General features: G+C 43.0%; 1 protein-coding gene across 1 annotated transcript; it reads left to right on the top strand.

The window, feature by feature from the left end:
- The first annotated feature begins 1388 nt into the window (after positions 1-1388).
- On the top strand, positions 1389-18379 carry Tnfsf10 (TNF superfamily member 10). Its single transcript, XM_027392085.2, has 5 exons — positions 1389-1639; positions 6084-6215; positions 8869-8911; positions 15995-16099; positions 17075-18379. The coding sequence occupies exons 1-5, from the start codon at positions 1496-1498 to the stop codon at positions 17515-17517; spliced, it is 867 nt and encodes a 288-aa protein (XP_027247886.1). The 5' UTR covers positions 1389-1495; the 3' UTR covers positions 17518-18379.
- Positions 18380-18655: the final 276 nt, after the last annotated feature.

Below are 18655 nucleotides of genomic sequence, written 5' to 3'. Positions count from 1 at the left end.
TAGATTTACATGTATGTGTCTTGAAACATACAGAAAACATATTAATCGATACCTTTTTAAATATTGTTTTAGGGTAGGTAATCCCAGGGATTCTTTTTTTTAAATTTTATTTTATTTTTATTTAAATTAGAAGCAAGTCTGCTTCACATGTCAATCCCAGCTCCCTCTCCCTTCCCTCCTCCCTGGCCCTCCACCAACCTCCACTCCGTCCCCCCTCACTATCCAGGGAGGATGAGTCTCTCCAAGGGGGATTGCAAAAGTCTGTCATATCATCCAGGGCAGGGCCTAGGCCCTCCCCAATGTGTCCAAGCTGAAAGAACATCCCTCTGTGGACTGGGCTCCCAAAGTCCATTCATAAACAAGGGATAAATACTGATCTACTACCAGAAGTCCCATATATTGCTGAGGCCTCCTCAGCAATTGCTGATACCCACATTCAGGGGGTCTGGTTCAGTCCCATGCTGGCCTCCTAGCCATTAGTCTGGGGTGCATGAGTTCCCCCTTGTTCAGGTCAGCTGTTTCTGTGGGTTTCTCCAGCCTAGTCTTGACCCCTTTGCTCTTCACTCCTCCCTCTTTGCAACTGGATTCTAGGAGTTCAGTTCAGTGTTTAGCTGTGGGTGTCTGCTTCTGCCTCTGTCTTACATCAGCCACTGGATGAAAGCTCTAGGGTGGCATATAAGATAGTCATCAACTATGTTCATAGCAGCATTATTTGTAATAGCCAGAACCTGGAAGCAACCTAGATGCCCCTCAACTGAAGAATCAATAGAGAAAATGTGGTACATTTACACAATGGAGTACTACTCATTGGGAAAAAACAAAACAAAACAAAACAAACAAACAAACAAAAAAACAATGGAATGTTGAAATTCGAAGGCAAATGGATGGCACTAGAAGAAACCATTCTGAGTGAGGTAACCCAAGTCACAAATACAAAAATGGTATGTACTCACTTATATATGGATTTTAGATATGGATCAGGGGATTGTCAGCCTACAATCCATACCACTAGAGAGGCTGGGAAACAGGGACTACCCTAAGAGAGACATGCATGGTACCCCGGAGAAGGGGAAAGGGACAGGATCTCCTGAGCCAATTGGGAACATGGTTGGGGGGGGAGCTGGGAGAGAGAAAGGGGGGAGGAGAGGAGGTAAGAGGAGGAAATGGGGGAGCAGGAAGGCTGAGTTGAGGGAAGAATAGAGGAGAGCAGGTTGAGAGATACCATAATAGAGGGAGCCATTATAGATTTGAGGAGGATTGGGCACTAGGGAGATTTCCAGAGATCTACAAGGATGCCACCAACTGACAATCTAAGCAATAGTGGAAAGGCTTCCTTAAATGTCCTTCCCCACCCCCACCCCCACCCCCACGCCCAGTGATAATCAGTTTCACTTTTGCTCTCAACAATGAAAAGAGACTACTGCTTTAACTGGTTTTTCAGTTCCTTGCTTCTGGGCTGCACCGTTGCTCTGGGGAGTCAGACTTGGACAGGACCATGCCCTCCATGGGGACCCTGAAGGATCCCAGCTTTGGCCAGCACTTCCGGGTGATGGTGCTCTGCACAGTGCTCCTACAAATGCTCCTGCAAACGCTGTCTATGGCTGTGACTTATGTGTACTTCACTAACCAGATGAAGCAGGTTAGTTGTGAGGTGGTCTAAGCAGCACTTGTTCCTCCTTTGCCTCTCAGCTTTCTCCTCTTTGAAAACTTAGCTGTGCATTTATATGTGCCCTTTCTGGTTGCAGACTCTAACTACTCCTGATGAGACTTTATAAATTAGCAAGTGTGAAAGACTTCCAAGCAGCTGTAGTTACAGAACAGGCAATAGCATTCTTAGGAAGTTTGTTTTCACTTTCAAAAGTGTCTGTACTTCACGATGTTAGTATTGTTTCCATGCACAAAAGCTTTCTGCAAATGCTCTAGAGTTCCTTTTGTGTGTGTGTGAGAGAGAGAGTGGGTGAGTAAGAAAGAGAGAGAGAGAGGGAGAGGAAGAGAGGGAGGGAGAAAGAGGGAGAGAAGGAGAGAGAGGGAAGAAGAAAGAGGGAGAGAGGAAGGGAGGGGGAGAAAGGGAGAAAGGGAGAGAGAAAGAGAGGGACAGAGGGAGAGAGATTAAGGGAGAGAGAGAGAGAGAGACAGGGAAGGGGAGGGGAGAAGCATGTGAGGTAGATCAGAGGTCAATGTCAGATGTCTTCCTGAGTTACCCCCACCTTACTTTTCTGAAGCAGGGTCTCTCACTGAACCTTGAATTCCCTGACTTGGCTAGACTTGACTGTCAGCATGCCCCAGGGATCTTTCTGTCTTTGATTCTGGAGTCCCAGGCTTCTGGCGACCTAACTTGGGCCATCACATTTACACAGCAGGCCTTTAATTGACTGAGATATCCCCTAAGCCCCTCCCTAGAGTTGCCTGAAACTTGAGGTGAGGGAGTGATGCAGATTGCCCTGTAGTGTCTGAGTGCTCCACATTTATTCTTCGAATTTTGACCAGTTGTGAGCCCCTGCAATAACTGCTGTCCTACATACAAGGACATGTATCTGATGAGGAATGAGAACTGTAATTAGTTCTCTCCTTCTACCTTGTAGGTCCTGGGGATTGAACTCAGGTCATCAGGCTTGATGAAAAATACTTTGGTCCTTTGAGTCATCTTGCTGGCCCCAAGTTTGTATACGTCTGAGAGAAAAAATGTATACCTGTAATCATTTTTTAGTTCTAAGTTTACATAGGAGCATAGCTATGTTTACTGATTTGTGGCAGCATGCCCTAAAGTTTGTTAACTTTGCTGCATAAACAGAATGAGACTGTATCTCTATCACAGGTGGCTCCACAATTTGCACACATTGCAAGTTGGCCTTATTTTAAGATTGACCTGATCCTCTGTTGACTCATGTAGTTGTCTGATTTTGTAATTAAGATTTTCAAAACTCTGCCAAAAAATTGCAGCAATTTCAAATAAAGCACAGAATCTCTTTGTTTAGGCATGTCTCCTGAGGAAGAAAGGAAGTGGTGGAATAAGGATGTGGAGGGAGAGAGACAGCAAAGTGCTCGACACTAGTCACTCACCATCTGTGACCAACATTGGTTTAGCACCTGCAGGTGCTGAAGGTGACCGGGGAGCGGGGGCTGAGGCTTCCTCCCTGCATTTCTTTTGTTCAGAAATCATTACTTACACATAAAAATGTCTAGCAAGACCAACACAAAAAGCTGACAATTGTGATCTCTAGAGGGTAGGATAAAGTTGATTCTCATTTTCACTTTTTAAAAAATTTTTTATAAATTTGCTGTGGCAAAGGTCATAAAAATGATCTAAGCTGGCAGATATGGTTTTTGTTGAGGTTTGCAATGCTTAGAATCCAGGAACTTGGGCAAGAAAAGCAAGAACTCCTCCACTGAGCTACGCCCTCTGAATTCAAGGGCATGCCACTTCATGAACTGCAAGAGAAAACACACATGACAGTCTGGTCTCAGCCATGCACACAGAGGGTCGAGTGGAGCTCAGGTGCATGCGGGACTGGTATTTTCAGCATAGCATTTTGGTTTTGTCTCAGAGTAATATCAGTTAGGGGCAGAATTTGCAGTTACCTTTATGAAAGCGTCCTTTTCTTTTCCACGTCTTCTGAATGAGTCTAGGCTTCCCAAAGTTTTTATTTTGTTTTATTTTTATTGCTAGCACTGAGTCGCACTTCCAGCTTCATTACCATTTGTGTAATATTTAATCTCATTAACTCGTATACCTTCGCACAGAACTGGACTCAATCAAGATTTCCTCTCCCACCTCCTGAAAACGTTTCTGGAAAGTCCCAGAAGGTATTTTGGACAGCAGGCAGCTTTCTGCTATGGGCTGGGCTGACTTGCTTTCCTGGATACTTTGTACTTCTCACCCTCCACCTCGGCTAAAACAGGACAGTTAGACACCATCTTATCTGAACAAATACAGTCACAGCAGCTCCTTCTTGACCTGGGTCCTAGCCTTCCAGGCTCCTGTTGAGATAAGCCGTTGCTAGGAAAGAAGGAAACAAACTTCTCTGAGGACATTAGTGTTCCGATAGGCCACAGAGATCTCTGAGGGTGCTCATCTGGGTTAAACAGTGAACAAATTATCTATTTGAAGACATATAGAATCAACTCATTAACTCAGGTTTGTACTTTTGCTTAGAGGTACATTGCTGAGTATAGAGCTATGTGGCTCTGAATAGGACATCTTATGAATAATGGATTTTTTAAATGAGATGGCTTGGCCTGGGAGTGTAGTTCAGATCTAGAATCCTTGTGTAGCAAGTACAAAGCTCTGGTTCAATACACAGCACCATATAAAACGAGAACTGTGGAATGCTGGTAACCCCAGAGCTTGGGAGGTAGAGATGGGAGGACCAGAAATTCAGGCCTATCCTTGGTTACTGAGGGAGTGTGAGGCTAATCTGGACTATATGCACCTATCTCAATCAATCACTCAATCAGCAGATTTTTTTTTCTATAGGAAGTGTGGGTTGTTAAATTTATCACCACCCCTAACTTTACAGTACATCAAGTTTAAATAATAGATAAAAGTTATCATGTTTAGGCTAGGCATGGTGGTGCATGCCTTTACTCCTAGCACTCAGAAGGCAGAGGCAGGTGGAACTCTGTGAGTTTGATCCCAGCTTCTTCTACATATAGAGTTCCAGGCCAGTTAGGGCTGCATAGTGAGACCCTGTCTCAAACAACAACAACAACAACAAATGACTTTTCAAAATTACCCCAGTTAAAGGCAAATCAAGAGATGTTTTTAATAAGAAAACATGTCACTTTTTCTTTGCAGTGACAGGGTTAGAACCCAGGGTCACACATGCTAGACAAGCATTCTTTCAATGAGCTAGACCCCAACCCTCTGTTTTTGTTTTCTTCTGTTTTGTTTGATTTGTCAGACTGGCCTTAGTTGTACTCTTTAGGCAAACCTTAAACTTGTAATCCTGCTTCAACATCCCAATTAGCTGAGTTTACAGGTCTATGTCAACAGGCATTGAGAAATAACATGTTGATAATCCAAGCTACTAGGAAAACAAAACCAAAGCTGAAAGAGGAAAAAATATCTGTGAAGACTGCTTCCTCCCACTCCTTGAACCGTTATTTCCTCCTCTTCCTTTGTGCTCCTCCCTTTCCTGATTTGGTAACAGCCTGGGGTATGAGAATGTTCTGGATGGTTAATAGGAGCCATGTGGTAGGTATTAGGTAGTGGTCATTGACAAGGGTAAGGACTTTGTTGGCAATTATGAGGCTATTGTAAACATTGGCTTCCAGTCCTGGCAAAACACCTTCAGCATGCATAGTCTCCTTAGATCAGTCCCTAGGCTTTGTGACCCATTGATGAGACAGGGTACAGATTCCTAGTGGTGTCGTGGAACCATCTACTCAGCTGCAGGGGCTGTGGTGAAGTGGCAGAACATTTTCCATACACCAAAGGCTTGGTTGCTTTTGTTAAGGATGTGGACATTAAAATGGATTCCTCTCCCTACTTTGGACATAGGCAGCTTTCCAGCCTTGGAGGGAGAGTCGTAAGAAAACTCATTACCACAAAGGTCTAATGAGAAACAAGTGCAAGCAAGGGAAAGCAAGAGCGGTGACACACAGCTGCTAGGGGTGGGTCAGCAGAGAGCACCGTGAGCCAGTGTGCCTGGCTAGTCCTATACCCTGCTACCATATCCAACTGCTTAGTTAGCATCGATGGACAATGGGCAGCATGCCTACTTTCATTTAAACCTCAAACTACTCATGGCTAACTAATATAAGACTCTGTGTGTATATGGAGGCCCTGAAGTGGCAGCAGAACCCAGGCAGCTGGCAGAAAGAGTTATCGTTACAGGTTCTTGTTCAATTTTAGTTTTCTCTGTTTTAAGTTTTAGAAGTTGTATTTTTTATTTTCTAGATCTTTTATTGAACTATTAATAAAGAATATAATTTCAACAAAAAACAAAAACAAACAAACAAACAAAAACTACTCATGGCACCCAACCTCCTGTCAATTTTCATCACTTTTCGTTCTTTCAGCTTCCAAATGGGTAACAAGAAAAAGGACATATTCACCACAATTATATCCTATCTCCACCCAGCTGCAGAACAAACACTTCAGAAGTGGACTGGATTGCCTGTTAGAGGAGGATGAGGATTCCTGGAGCCCCACTGAAGAGGAGATCCGACACTGTCTGCAGACTAAGAAGCAGCTGTATCAGCTCATTGAAGAGGTAACAACTCAGCAGGAACTTGTGGCCAGGGGACAAAGAATTTTAGACCTTCAAATCTGGAAATCTGTATTTTACAGAAGAAGAAACCAAGTCCCAGAAGGCTTAAGTGATTTTCCCCAACATGGTGTAATACCTGATATTAGGCAGCAAGGAAAGCCGGGACTGACTTTAGTCAGCTGCTTCCTGGAGTTAGCATCTTACTCTGGGAACACACACACAGACAGCATGTGCTCAGGGTTGCCCAGTGTCTCATTGTTTGTTTGTTTTTATTTACTCTTATTCAGAAGACAAAAGAGGCCAAATGATGATGTCTTCTATTCATCCCACATGGCTGATAAATACATTTATTTTGTGTGTGTGTGTGTGTGTGTGTGTGTGTGTGTGTGTGTGTGTGTAGAAGAATACTTGGAGAAATTGGAGATGAGGTCATCTCAATTCATTGTCAACAAATGACAAGTTAGAAAATGCATCTGTTGATGAAAGTTGCTTCACTGGGATCCCTGACAGAAATCTCAGGTTGGCTAACAGTTCATTTTACTGAATGTGGTTAACTGATTTTACTTTTAGATTAAGTCAGATCAATTTCTTCTCTGCCTGCATCCTTCTTAGGAAGCTGGCATTTATAAATATTTGCCTTCTGCCTTTCTGAGAAGGTCAGATGGAGGCACCAATATTAAAAATACTCTGTAAGCTAAGAAACACCATACATGACATCACCGTCTAAGGATATGGTGGGAGGAGGCTGTATGCCAGACAACCACAGAAACAGTGCTGTTCCGAAGACCAGGGTTCCAGTGGGTGACTTGAGCGGTATTCACAGTAGCATCCATACATCACCTGGAATGTAGCTTCTAAGCCAAATGAATTAGTCTTCCACCTGGACATTCTGTGAGTGCTCCTGGGTTGGGTACCATTGCCAACAGCTGTGCAGAAACATCTGTAAAGGTTACTGTATAGGAGATCTCGGAAAAGCCTCTAGAGCTTTGGACAGCTCTCGAGGAACCTCAGACATGGGACTTCCCAAGCTCTTGACTTTGAGGTTCAGTGGGTCATCAGGAAAAGAAACTTAAACTAATCTGGAGGCGGGGGTGCTAGTGGGCACACAGTCTAGAGGCTGGGATGCTAGGGGGCACTAAGTCTGGGGGCTGGGGTGTTAGCAGGCACAAACACTAGAGGCTGGGGTGCTAGTGACCGCAAGGGTCAACCATGGAGGAAAGGAAATGGTGATAATGGATTTTCCATGTCACTTTGCAATAATTCCTGCTCATCTTCCCAGACTCATCCTGGACAACCAGAGTCGAGAGAAATTGGGAGGGAGAGGACACAGCAGGTGGATGTGAGTGTGTGAGAAGAGGAGTCCTTATCCTGCTCTAGGCATGACAAGCCTTCTATGTCCTGTAAACATCGGTCCATTTTGAACAGCAGCCCATTGAATTCCGAGAGTAGTCCCCCAGGGAAGGAATCACCATTATGCTTTTAAACACATTTTCAAACAGACAAGCCATTGCAGGTCAGATCAGTTAAGTTACTTAAGACTGCCTAAGGAGCTGAGCTGTAGAGAAGCCTTGACTCATGGTCACCTGACCTGCTTGTAGTCATTCTTGTAGAATGAGCCTTTCTCGGTTTCTTGCTTTCTTCCTCTCTCTATTCCTATTTCTCTTTCCTTTCCTTCCCTGTCTCTCTTCCTTCTTTTCATTTCTCCATCTTCCTCCCTTGTTTCCTGTCCTAGAATAAGAGAAAAAGGAAAACCAGAAAAGAGAGGGGTGTTCAAATCCACTTTTACTCCTTGCCCCGTCTCCAGAGCCCATGGGACCAAAGCCAGTGAATGGTCACAACTAGGGTAGAGTCGAAGCAGAGGAAGAAAGAGAGCTTCCACTTTCTGGCACAGGCACACAGATGATGTGTTTCTGACATTTGCAGTGATGTGGCAGTGATGGCACAGAAATCCAGAGTGACAAGGGATAAATGGGGGTTCAGAAGTCATAATGATTCAAGAGAGGCTCTGCTCCACAAACAGAAAGACTCAGTGTTCCTTTTTGTACTGGTTTTCTCCATTGGTTACCACAAAGGGAGGGGGATGTCATAAGAAGTTTAGCAAGTTACGGGACCTTGGTATCATTTCTTTGGGCATGAACTTAACATTATCAAAAATAGAGAATAACATGGTGATACCAATTTAGACATTCATAGAGTGAACATATCTGTGGCCAGCTATGCCTTGCGCCTTGCATACATCCTACGGTTCAGATTTAGCTATTTGTTTTCAGTTGCTTGGCACACACACACACACACACACACACACACACACACACACACGCTCGCGCAGGCACACACATACACACATGCTCCACAGAGAGCGAAGGGACATGGTTATCATCAGCTTCATGGAGATCTATGACTGACCTAAGGAGTAGTGGTGCCCTTCCTTCTCAGCTGCTCCAAGTGACAACCAGAGCTTTCAGACTTTCCTTTGGTCATGGTATCTGAAGATCCACCCCAGATCCCCCCAAATACCTATGCTTGGGTAAAAGAAGTTCTATATTGATACACTGTAAAAATATCCTGTCCCATGGCAGAAAGAAAATCTAGAAGCATGTGTATTCTGTTAAATTTGTAGGCACATTAACAAGCTTTTTTTCAATATTATTTGTAGGTGACTTTGAGAACTGTTGAGGAAACCATGACTACAGTTCAAGGTAGTGATATTTTGTTGTCATTTTTACTTGCTAGTGTCTACTTCACAAGCTGAATAGCTTTCCAGTCCCTCCTTGCTCCTATCCATACATACCAATTAGGACCTCTTTGCCCACTGTCTTACCCTCTTTATTGATTCGCTTTGCACTGAGGACTGGAAAGCTCAGGATTAACGTCTCAGCCTACTCAAGGTCAGAACTTCATTCTTTCTTTACCTTATTTTTTTTCCAGTATGAAGTTTCCCTTGACTTCAATGTCTTCACTTATTTAATTATTTTGCTTACCAATATACTATAAATAAGTCATGTTAAATATTATCTATAACTTGGCAGGAAGTAAAAGAGAGAAAATCCTCTAAAAGTTACTCATCTTTTCTGCCTCTGACCACAATGTCTTTTTCCCCCTAAAAGCCCCTCACTGCATCACTCCTTCCCCAGCAAACTCTATATCTACCCATGATCTCAGCTGTGGTTTCTACCAGAGTCCACATGCTTACCATCCTGCTAATAGCCAGCAGATTTTTCTTCACACCAGTTCTCATTGTATCCTCACCCAGGCTGGCTTATTTAACTTTCCATTGGACTCCCCACCCCTGGCCAGAGTTCCTTTCACTACTTCACAGCTCTTTAGCTCACAAATTTCTCTTCTTGGAACATTTATAAGTAAGTTCCCCTGCATTTTGTTATTTCCATCACACTTCTTTTGATTGTCTCATTGTATTTTAGACATAATTTTATCCATGTACTTACTATCTTCTTTTCCATTACATTAAAGTAACTGTGAATAAAGTATTTGCCAAATCTTAATGGTATTCTTCACAGCATAGAAAAAACAATCTTAAAATTCATATTGGCACATGTAGGATTCCAGATAGCCAAAGCAATCTTGAGTGTAAAGAATAATACTGGTGGTGATTTCTAGTTATACTACAGAACCATAACAACAAAACAGCATGACACTGATGAAAAAACAGACAGGTAGCTCATTGAAATGGAACAAAGGAAGCAGTCATCACCCACAGAGCTACAGATACTTGATTCTTGACAAAGATATCAAAGTTCACTTTGGATAAAAATCTCTTCACCAAAAGATGTACATATCCACACACAGAAGAATAGAGCTAGACAAATAACTAAGAATGGATGGGAGACCTCAATGTGACAATTGATGCACATATACACACAGAGAAGAATAGAACTAGATAAACAATTTAGAATGGACAGAAGACCTTGATGTAAAACTTGAAATGCTGAAACTATCAGAGATAACTATCAGAGGCACAGACATAGGTATGGACTTTCTGGAAAGGGCTCCAGTCACTCACACAGATGCCAAAAGGGACTTCATGAAATTAAAGCACTTTTGTACAGCAAAGGAGATAGTTTATTGAAGGGACAGACAAACGGCAAAATGAGAGGTAATCTTTGCTAGCTACACACATGACAGAGGGCTAATATCTAGAATGCCAGCACACACACACACACACACACACACACACACACACACACACCTCAGACCACAGAACAAGAACTCATAACCTGATCAATAAATGAACATACAGTTATCAAAAGATGAGCCAAAATTTCCAATACACAGGAAATAAATATTCAACCTCACTAGGCATCAGAGAAATGTAAATGAAAACTCTGACATTTCATCTCACCCCAGTCAAAATGGCAGTTAGTCTTAAGTAACAGCAAGCAAAGCTGGAGATGTGGATGAAAGGGAACCCTAATACACTGCTGGTGGAAATAGAGAATCCAGCCCATATGGTAACAAGTATGGTGGTCATCAAAGCGATAAAGCTAACCCTCACATGAGCCAGTGTTCACACAAAGGACACCACATCAAGCCACCACAGACACACTTGCATGGGTGCTCTATTTAAAATAGGTAAATGTGGCACCAATCAATCTAGGTGTCCTATGACAGAGGAATGGAAGGGAACATGTCAGACAATGGAATTTTTTCATCTATAAAGAATGAAGTTACACCATTTGTGGGGAAATGGATACAAGAAGAGAGATTAAGTGAGGTAAGCTCATCCCATGAGTTTACATGCTTTCTCTTATGGGTAGATCCTAGATTTTATATAAAGACACAAAATTATGTATGTGTATATGACATGAAAATAGAAGCGAAACTATCTACGGAACAAAAGTAACTATCAGGTGGTGGGAATTAGGGAGAATAGGGATGGGGGAATCGGCTCAGTGTACAGTGTGTATTGCATGAAAATGTTCTAATGGAACACAAAACCATTGTACCATGAAAAACGAATATGTAAAATAAGAAAATTAACGTTAAAATTTTTGCTCCCAAATCTCTATAGCCTTGGAATGATCTTAAATGTAAACTGGACTTGTCTACTAAAAATTTAAAAGCGAAGTTTTAAGGGGTAGGTGCAGGTGAGCCATGAGTTATGTAACAAATATAGTAGGTGCACGGACACATCAACCATGACAGTTGAGCACCCTGAAACTAAAGTGTAATTGACTCTGCAGCTCCACATCACATTAGTCTTTGATACCTTCCCAACATGCAGTTACTCTTAGGAATTCACAGTTGTGTGCCTGTTTCAGCAGCCATGCTGGCATTGGAATGATGCAGAGGTTACCACAGCTCTTGCCCAAGGCATCGCACACATTTGCAAAATGTTTAAGAACTTTGAAATCTGTAAGAAAAAAGTGCCAAGTTACCTACAGAGACGAATCTATTGGAGTAACAGCTGGCCTCTCAGCAGAAACCCTGAACTGGCCTCAGGCAATCAGGGCTGATGCTTTTCAAGACCTGAAATAAAGTAACTGCCAACCAAGACCACTATATCTAGAGCCAACAAGATGGTTCCGCTGGTAAAGTTACTGATGATCTAAGTTGGATCCCTAGGACATACACTATGAACCAGTTGCAAAAGTTGTTCTCTGATCTCCACATGCATGCTGCAGCAAACATACACAAACAGAGACAGAGAGATAAATTTATGCAGTGCTTAAAACAGACTACTATGTTCCGCAAATATCAATCAAAGAGAAGCTGGGCACTCACAACACTTGTGAGTGGAAACAGAAGGATCGGGAACTCAAAGCTAACCTCAGCTACAAAAGAAATGTGAGGCCACCTTAAACTGTATGAAACTCTGTCTCAAGAGAGAGTTGGAAAGATATCTCAGTGGGGTGAGAGTGCCTGCTGTATAAGTTCCCTCACACACAAAGCCGGGCATGATCACACATGGCTGCATCTATTAGCACTCTAGGGAAAGAGATGGGCAGCCACCAGCAAGGCTCCAGGTTCCAAAGTGGAGAATTAAACAGAGCAAGACACATGACATCCTCCGCTGACCTGCACATGGGCACATGATACATGTACCCTCCATGTATACATATACAACACACAGCCACACACACAAAGAAAAGGAGAGATAAAGATCTTATATGATCTTACCCCACCCCCAACCCCGCAGTCATCATGGGTATCATAAAAACAATAAAACAAACACTGGAAGTGCCAGGGAGCCCCTCCATACACTATAGGCAGGAGTGGAGATTTGTTCATCTATTGTGGAAATGAGGGTGGAGGTTCCTCAGAAATCTAAAAATAGACCCATGACACAGCCCAGCTCTACCATCCCTGGAAACACACCCAAAGAACTCAATCTGTCTGCTGTAGTAAGCCCTACACACTGTTGTTCACGGCTGTACCATTCTCTATGGTCAAGTCACAGAAGCAGCCTAGCTACCCATCAGTGGATGGAGAAAGAGAATTGTTGCAAATGCTCAGTAGACTCTTCCACGTGGAGAACAGTTATGTCACTTGAAGGAAAATGGATGGACCTGGAGACTTTGTGTTAAGCAAAAATAAAACAAACTCAGAGAAAAAACCCACAGGTTTTCTCCCACATATGGAAACTAGGTTGAGAGCAACAGAGACAGAGAGACAGACAAAGGAGTGATGAAAAGGAAAGGAAACCATCTGGGAAGAAGGGTTGGTTCAATGGGAAGAGGGGAGCAACTAAGGGCAATGAGGAGTGGAACTAATCAAAATATATTTTGTACATGTATTAAAATGTCATAACTGTATCAGAAGTGCGGAGCCCAGTGGCTCTCAGGTATGCAGAGCTGTAAGAGGGAGAGAGAGAAGGCTATGGAGGCCAGCAAGGCCAGGAGCAGAGAGGCTCCAGCAGAGCTGGGAGGAGTGAGCAGAACCAAGTTGAGTGACCTGCAGTCTGGGATGACCCGAAAGGGTTTTCCAAGCACTCCTGGTGGGGTGTGTCTCTGGTTCTTCATCCTTCGTGTGCCTCTAGCCCCGACTCTCTGCTGAGATGTCAAGAATGTGGTTTCTGGAATAAACCCTGAAAACTACTACAGAAGATAAGGTTTCCAGCAGTGGAGTTCCAAACGTCTAACTTTTCCATTTAATCCCTTGACCTCCCTAAAATAGAAATGTGTGTTCAACCTGTTTTTAACTGTTGAATTAATATGATTGTAGCCAGAGGATACGTATTTTAAATAATGCCTGTAGTTTCAGTACTTAAGGGAAATTTATGTGCAACTTACTCATCCAACGGAAGTATTGGACCCCTCCCCATGAGCCAGGCATAGTTTTGGACCCAGCAGTCAACAGCAGAAGAATAAAATCCTTATCGTTGTTGTTGTAAAGCTTGCTTCCTTGAATATTAGGCCAGCCTGGTCTACAATGCAAGTTCCAGGACAGCCAGGGCTACACAGAGAAATCCTGTATCAAAACCCCAAACAAAACACACACACACACACACACACACACACACACACACACACACACACACACAGAGAGAGAGAGAGAGAGAGAGAGAGAGAGAGAGAGAGAGAGAGAGAGAGAGAGAACTATTTTTAAAAATTATCTTCCAAGTTAAGTAGCATTTACTCAGAGTGGCTATGGTCCCGAAGCAGCTATTGTAAGCACTTTGGAAGCCATTTCTTTTTGTCCTAATACTTTGGAAATTGGAAACTGGTTCCTGTGATTTTAGTGCTATTCAGTATATTTTTAAGGGGCAGTTTAAGTCATAATATTTGGTAAACTGATAACAGTCATGTCTTCAGGATATTGTTGCACTTGCCTGGATGTTTTTGTGGAGAATATTAGGACACAGCACTGGGATAACACTTTATTAGACCTTGTGACCCAATTTGTGTTGTTTACTAATTTTCTCTAATAAGCATTAAGTTATATTGCTGAAAATAAGTGTCATAATGAAACTCATTACTTTATACAATATATGCCAATAAAAAGACATGAAAGTAGAAGGAGGATTATTTGCAAAGAGGGGGAGGACCAGTGGGAGGAGGGAGAAGGAGCAAGAAGGTGAAGGGAGTCAATATGAGTAAAAGACAAAATGTTACAATGAAACACATTATTTTGTGTATATGCTAATAAAGTGAAAGAAAAGAGGAAAGTCTCTGCATGGTTTCTAGACCTCTGGGATCTGGGTGAATAGAATAGCAGAAGGCAGAGTGTATAAGTCAATCATCTCCCCTCTTCCCCAGCAATCTACACTATGACAACTCTCTAGCTACATAGCCATCTATCCATCCTCCCAGCTACTCTCTCCATTCATCTACCCTCTCCACTTTGTTTATTTCCAAACCACATAGAGTTTACCAAGTTCCTTGGAAGCTCTCAGGAGATTTTTGCTTCAAGAAGACACATCTTCCTAAAATAACAAGAACAATATTAACTGTGATTTATAACCAATACCAGATTTTAGAAGTGATGTCTTCTTTTTCATTCACTGCCTAGTTATGAAATTTTATTGCCTGGTTTTTCTCCCTGAGCTTCCAACCTGGAAGATGGACCAGTGCTTTCAACCCTGTAACTTGCCTAGCACCCTTCAACTTCACATCCTCTGCTCATCAAACTAGACCTTGACATAAGTGAGCCTGAAGCAATCTTTTTCCTTTTTAACATTTATTTATTTATTATGTGTACAGTGTTCTGCCTGCATGTTGCCTGCAGGCCAGAGGAGGGCCCAGGTCTCATCACAGATGGTTGTGAGCCACCACGTGGTTGCTGGGAATTGAATTCAGGACCTTTGGAAGAATAAGCAGTGCTCTTAACCACTGAGCCATCTCTCCAGCCCTGAAAAACATAAAATCTTGTGTTCTGTTTCCTTCAAGTCAGACCTGAACAGCTAGCTCCCAGGCCTGTCTTCTGCCCTCGGCCTCAGCTTTAGCTCTCTGCAAATGCCTCTCTTCTATCCCTACTTATCTGTGCACCTCTGTTTCTTGATTGTTTGTGACCCTTCTCCTTGTCCCTGGGAGGGTGCCTGGGGTAGATGTGGTGCGCAGTTGGGCTTACAGGAATACATGACTGAAAATGTCTTAACACCATCTCCTCTGCAAACCCTCCCTGACCTCCAATCTGCTAACTCCCATCTTTACTTCTCATAAATCATTATTTTATTTTCTCATCGGTATCTCATAAAATATAGCAAGTTCTTCAAGGACTCAGTGGAATCAATGGCTAATCTATATAGCTATGAATAGTGTGGTATAATTTCCTGTTCTTGCCAATATTTGTTTGCAGATAAAATGCAATTTATCTTAACCACATGTGAGCAGAAATGAGGTTTTGAAGCTAAGTTTTGAAAGACATGATCGTACAGGATTTACATTATGTGTGTGCAGGTGCGCATGCCTGCTTTGGGAGGCCAGAAGAGGCTGTCATGTGTCCTCTAACAGTTTCTGCCTATTCTCTTTAGATGTCTGTCACAGAGAGACCCTTGGCTAGCTGGCAGCGGTAACCCCAGTGACCCTCTGTCTCCATTCACTCCTCCCCACTGCTCTCACCTCGGGATACAGGCATGTGGCAGTGCCTGGGTCTTTAGGTGGGAGCTGAGAATCCAAACTCAGCCCCTCATGTTTGTTCTAGAACTGGAGTTACAGTTGTGAGGCGCCATATGGATGGTGGGCTCAAACCCAGGTCACTCTTCTTCACCCCAAGCCACCTCTCCAGCTCCGCTATACAGGCTATTTTATGACAGCGGTGTATGAGCAGGGCAGAGTGTCTGAGAACCATTCTGACAAGTGCTGATGTTTCTCTGTGTCTTTTAGAAAAGCAGCTAAGTATTCCTTTCCCGCCCAGAAGTAGGAAACCTCAGAGAGTGGCAGCCCACATTACCGGAATCAGTCGGAGAAGCAGCTCAGCCTTAACTCTGAGTAAGATCTTGAGGGCTGGAGCAGGGGGTGGAGCTGGCAGAGGTTGGGGTGTGGCTGGGGCTTGGGCTGGGGCTGAGGCTGGGTTTGGCAGTGGGGCGTGGATGACACCTAGCATTCCTGAGGCTCTGGAATTGTTCCAACTAGTTTATTTTTAACTTTTATCTGAAATATTTCTATGACTATAAGTGCTCAACAACGATCAAGTATCAGATGACTGTTTTGAGAAACAAAAGGACACGCAAGGAGCTTGGTAACTCTCCTGGCATAGCTGGTCTTAGGAAAAGTGTGTGTGAGAGAACGTTGTTCTCAGACTCCCATTGAGCCACCTTTGCTGCCTTTGCGGCTTCTTGAGTCCCCCCTTTTCCCCCCACTACTCTTTTCTTTCTCTTCTTTTGCTGAAACAGTGGTTCATGGAGCCTAGGCTGGCTTTGAACTCCAGATCCTTCTGTCTCAGGCCCCCAAGGATTGGGATGGCAGGTACTACCCAACCTTTTTTCATCTTTAATCTCTCTCCTCTCTCTCTCTCTCTCTCTCTCTCTCTCTCTCTCTCTCTCTGTGTGTGTGTGTGTGTGTGTGTGTGTGTGTGTGTCCATTTGTATCAACTCTTCCTTCTCCTCAAAAGGTCGAATGCACAGCATTTACTTTCACCCAAGGCACTAGGATCTCCCATCACGGGGACACTTTTGAACCATAGGAACCGCCAAGCTTTGCTGTGTGGGGGTGTAGCATAGTTAGTTGATAAATGAGGTACTGAAAAGTGAGGCAATTACAACAGGTCAAAATGATAGAGGAGCCTCCCAGATTCGATGTGATTACAAAAGCCTTTGTAATTCATGTCAGATTAAAAGGTTAAGAAGTTGATTTTGGATCGACATTGAATGTGTAAACTCAATGAACATACTGACTGTGCTGAGCAGCTGGGGTAGCTCCTCACTGTGATGCAAACTTCCTCCTGTTTCTCTCCTTTTCATGCAGTGCCCAAGGATGGAAAGACCTTGGGCCAGAAGATAGAATCATGGGAGTCATCTAGGAAAGGGCATTCGTTCCTCAACTATTTGCTTTTGAGAAATGGAGAGCTGGTCATCCAGGAACAGGGCCTTTATTACATCTATTCCCAGACATACTTCCGGTTTCGAGAGAATGAAGACTCTTCCAAGATGGTCTCAAATAGAGGCCAAAACAAGCAAATGGTACAGTACATCTACAAATACACCAGCTATCCAGACCCCATCATGTTGATGAAAAGTGCCAGAAACAGCTGCTGGTCCAGAGATGCAGAATACGGACTGTATTCTATCTATCAAGGGGGACTGTTTGAGCTGAAAGAAAACGACAGGATCTTTGTTTCTGTGACAAATGAGCATTTGATGGACTTGGACCAAGAAGCCAGCTTTTTTGGAGCCTTTTTAATTAACTAAATGATCTACAAAGATCAGAGTTCTAAAATGCCCAGTCATCTAGGGTGATGACTCTGGTTTGTGGTGTCTCCAGATACTATGCAGAAGTTCATGCTCCATGCTCCTGCTGACTTTACAGGGCAAGGAAGCTACTTTTGCAGTGGTATGGATGACTGAAGAATCACAGTTAGAAAGAAGGACATAGAAAGTTTCTGTGATAACTTCTACCCACAACCCAAATATACTAACAGCCTAGACAGGAAGCCATCCGTTGAAGAGAACTATTAAAAATTGTGATAAGGATGCTGATGTATAGCTCTCCACTGATGACTACTGTTGGTATGTGTGGGGAAGGACTCAGTTTTCTTGAAGGGGTGACCTTGGGAGTTTGACCATATTCCAATAAGTATATGGGAAACACACATTGGACTTTTGGGGGGGGGTCACAAGAGTGGAGGGTGGGCCTGGGAGGACTGGGAAATGAGTATGATTGGGTTATGATTTTCCAAATAGTCAATGAAAATATTGTGTTGAAAGAAATCACAGAATCTCTCACCTTGAACATTAGGAGATTGTATGTGTGTGTGTGTGACTGTTTTATTTTTTTATGGTAACTTAGTATGTGGTTCTCAAGTGTAAACCCTGTGTATAACAACATTGTGTCCCATTGTTATACAAAATAGATGTGTTTATGGTCTCAAAACTCACAAGTCACAGGTTGAACACCTCTGAAATGAAATGGCTCAAGAAATGTCTTCACCCAATGTAATCCAGAGAAACCAACAGTTTGGACACCCCCAATACTAGTCTTTGAGAAGTTTTCAGAAGAAAGGAGATGGACACGTTCTTTTATAATTATAATAAAACAAAACCCCCAAACTAACCCCCCATATGATGTGTTTTAATGAAACAGGGTTGTTTGTTTGTTTGTTTTTTAGTCCTGTTTGGATGCTGGAAAGATGGCTCAGATGGAAAGAGCACTGGTTGCTCTTCCAGAGGTCCCAGGTTTAATTCTCAGCAACCACATGATAGCTAACAACCTTGACTCCAGTTCCAGGGGATCTGACACCCTCTTCTGGTCTCTACGGGCAATGCATGAGACAAAAATCAGACTCTATCTATCTATCTATCTATCTATCTATCTATCTATCTATCTATC

The sequence above is a fragment of the Cricetulus griseus genome (genome assembly GCF_003668045.3).
Source record: "Cricetulus griseus strain 17A/GY chromosome 1 unlocalized genomic scaffold, alternate assembly CriGri-PICRH-1.0 chr1_0, whole genome shotgun sequence".
NCBI lineage: Eukaryota > Metazoa > Chordata > Mammalia > Rodentia > Cricetidae > Cricetulus > Cricetulus griseus.
Note: the sequence above shows the minus strand (reverse complement) of the source record. Positions and strands in the feature narration are given on the sequence as shown.

Bases quoted from the DNA above. Each gene is read 5' to 3' on its own strand.
- Tnfsf10 (XM_027392085.2), top strand. From the start codon at position 1,496: ATGCCCTCCATGGGGACCCTGAAGGATCCCAGCTTTGGCCAGCACTTC. The intron at 6,216-8,868 runs GTAACAACTCAG...TATTATTTGTAG, and splicing joins TGTATCAGCTCATTGAAGAG to GTGACTTTGAGAACTGTTGA. The intron at 8,912-15,994 runs GTAGTGATATTT...TGTGTCTTTTAG, and splicing joins AACCATGACTACAGTTCAAG to AAAAGCAGCTAAGTATTCCT.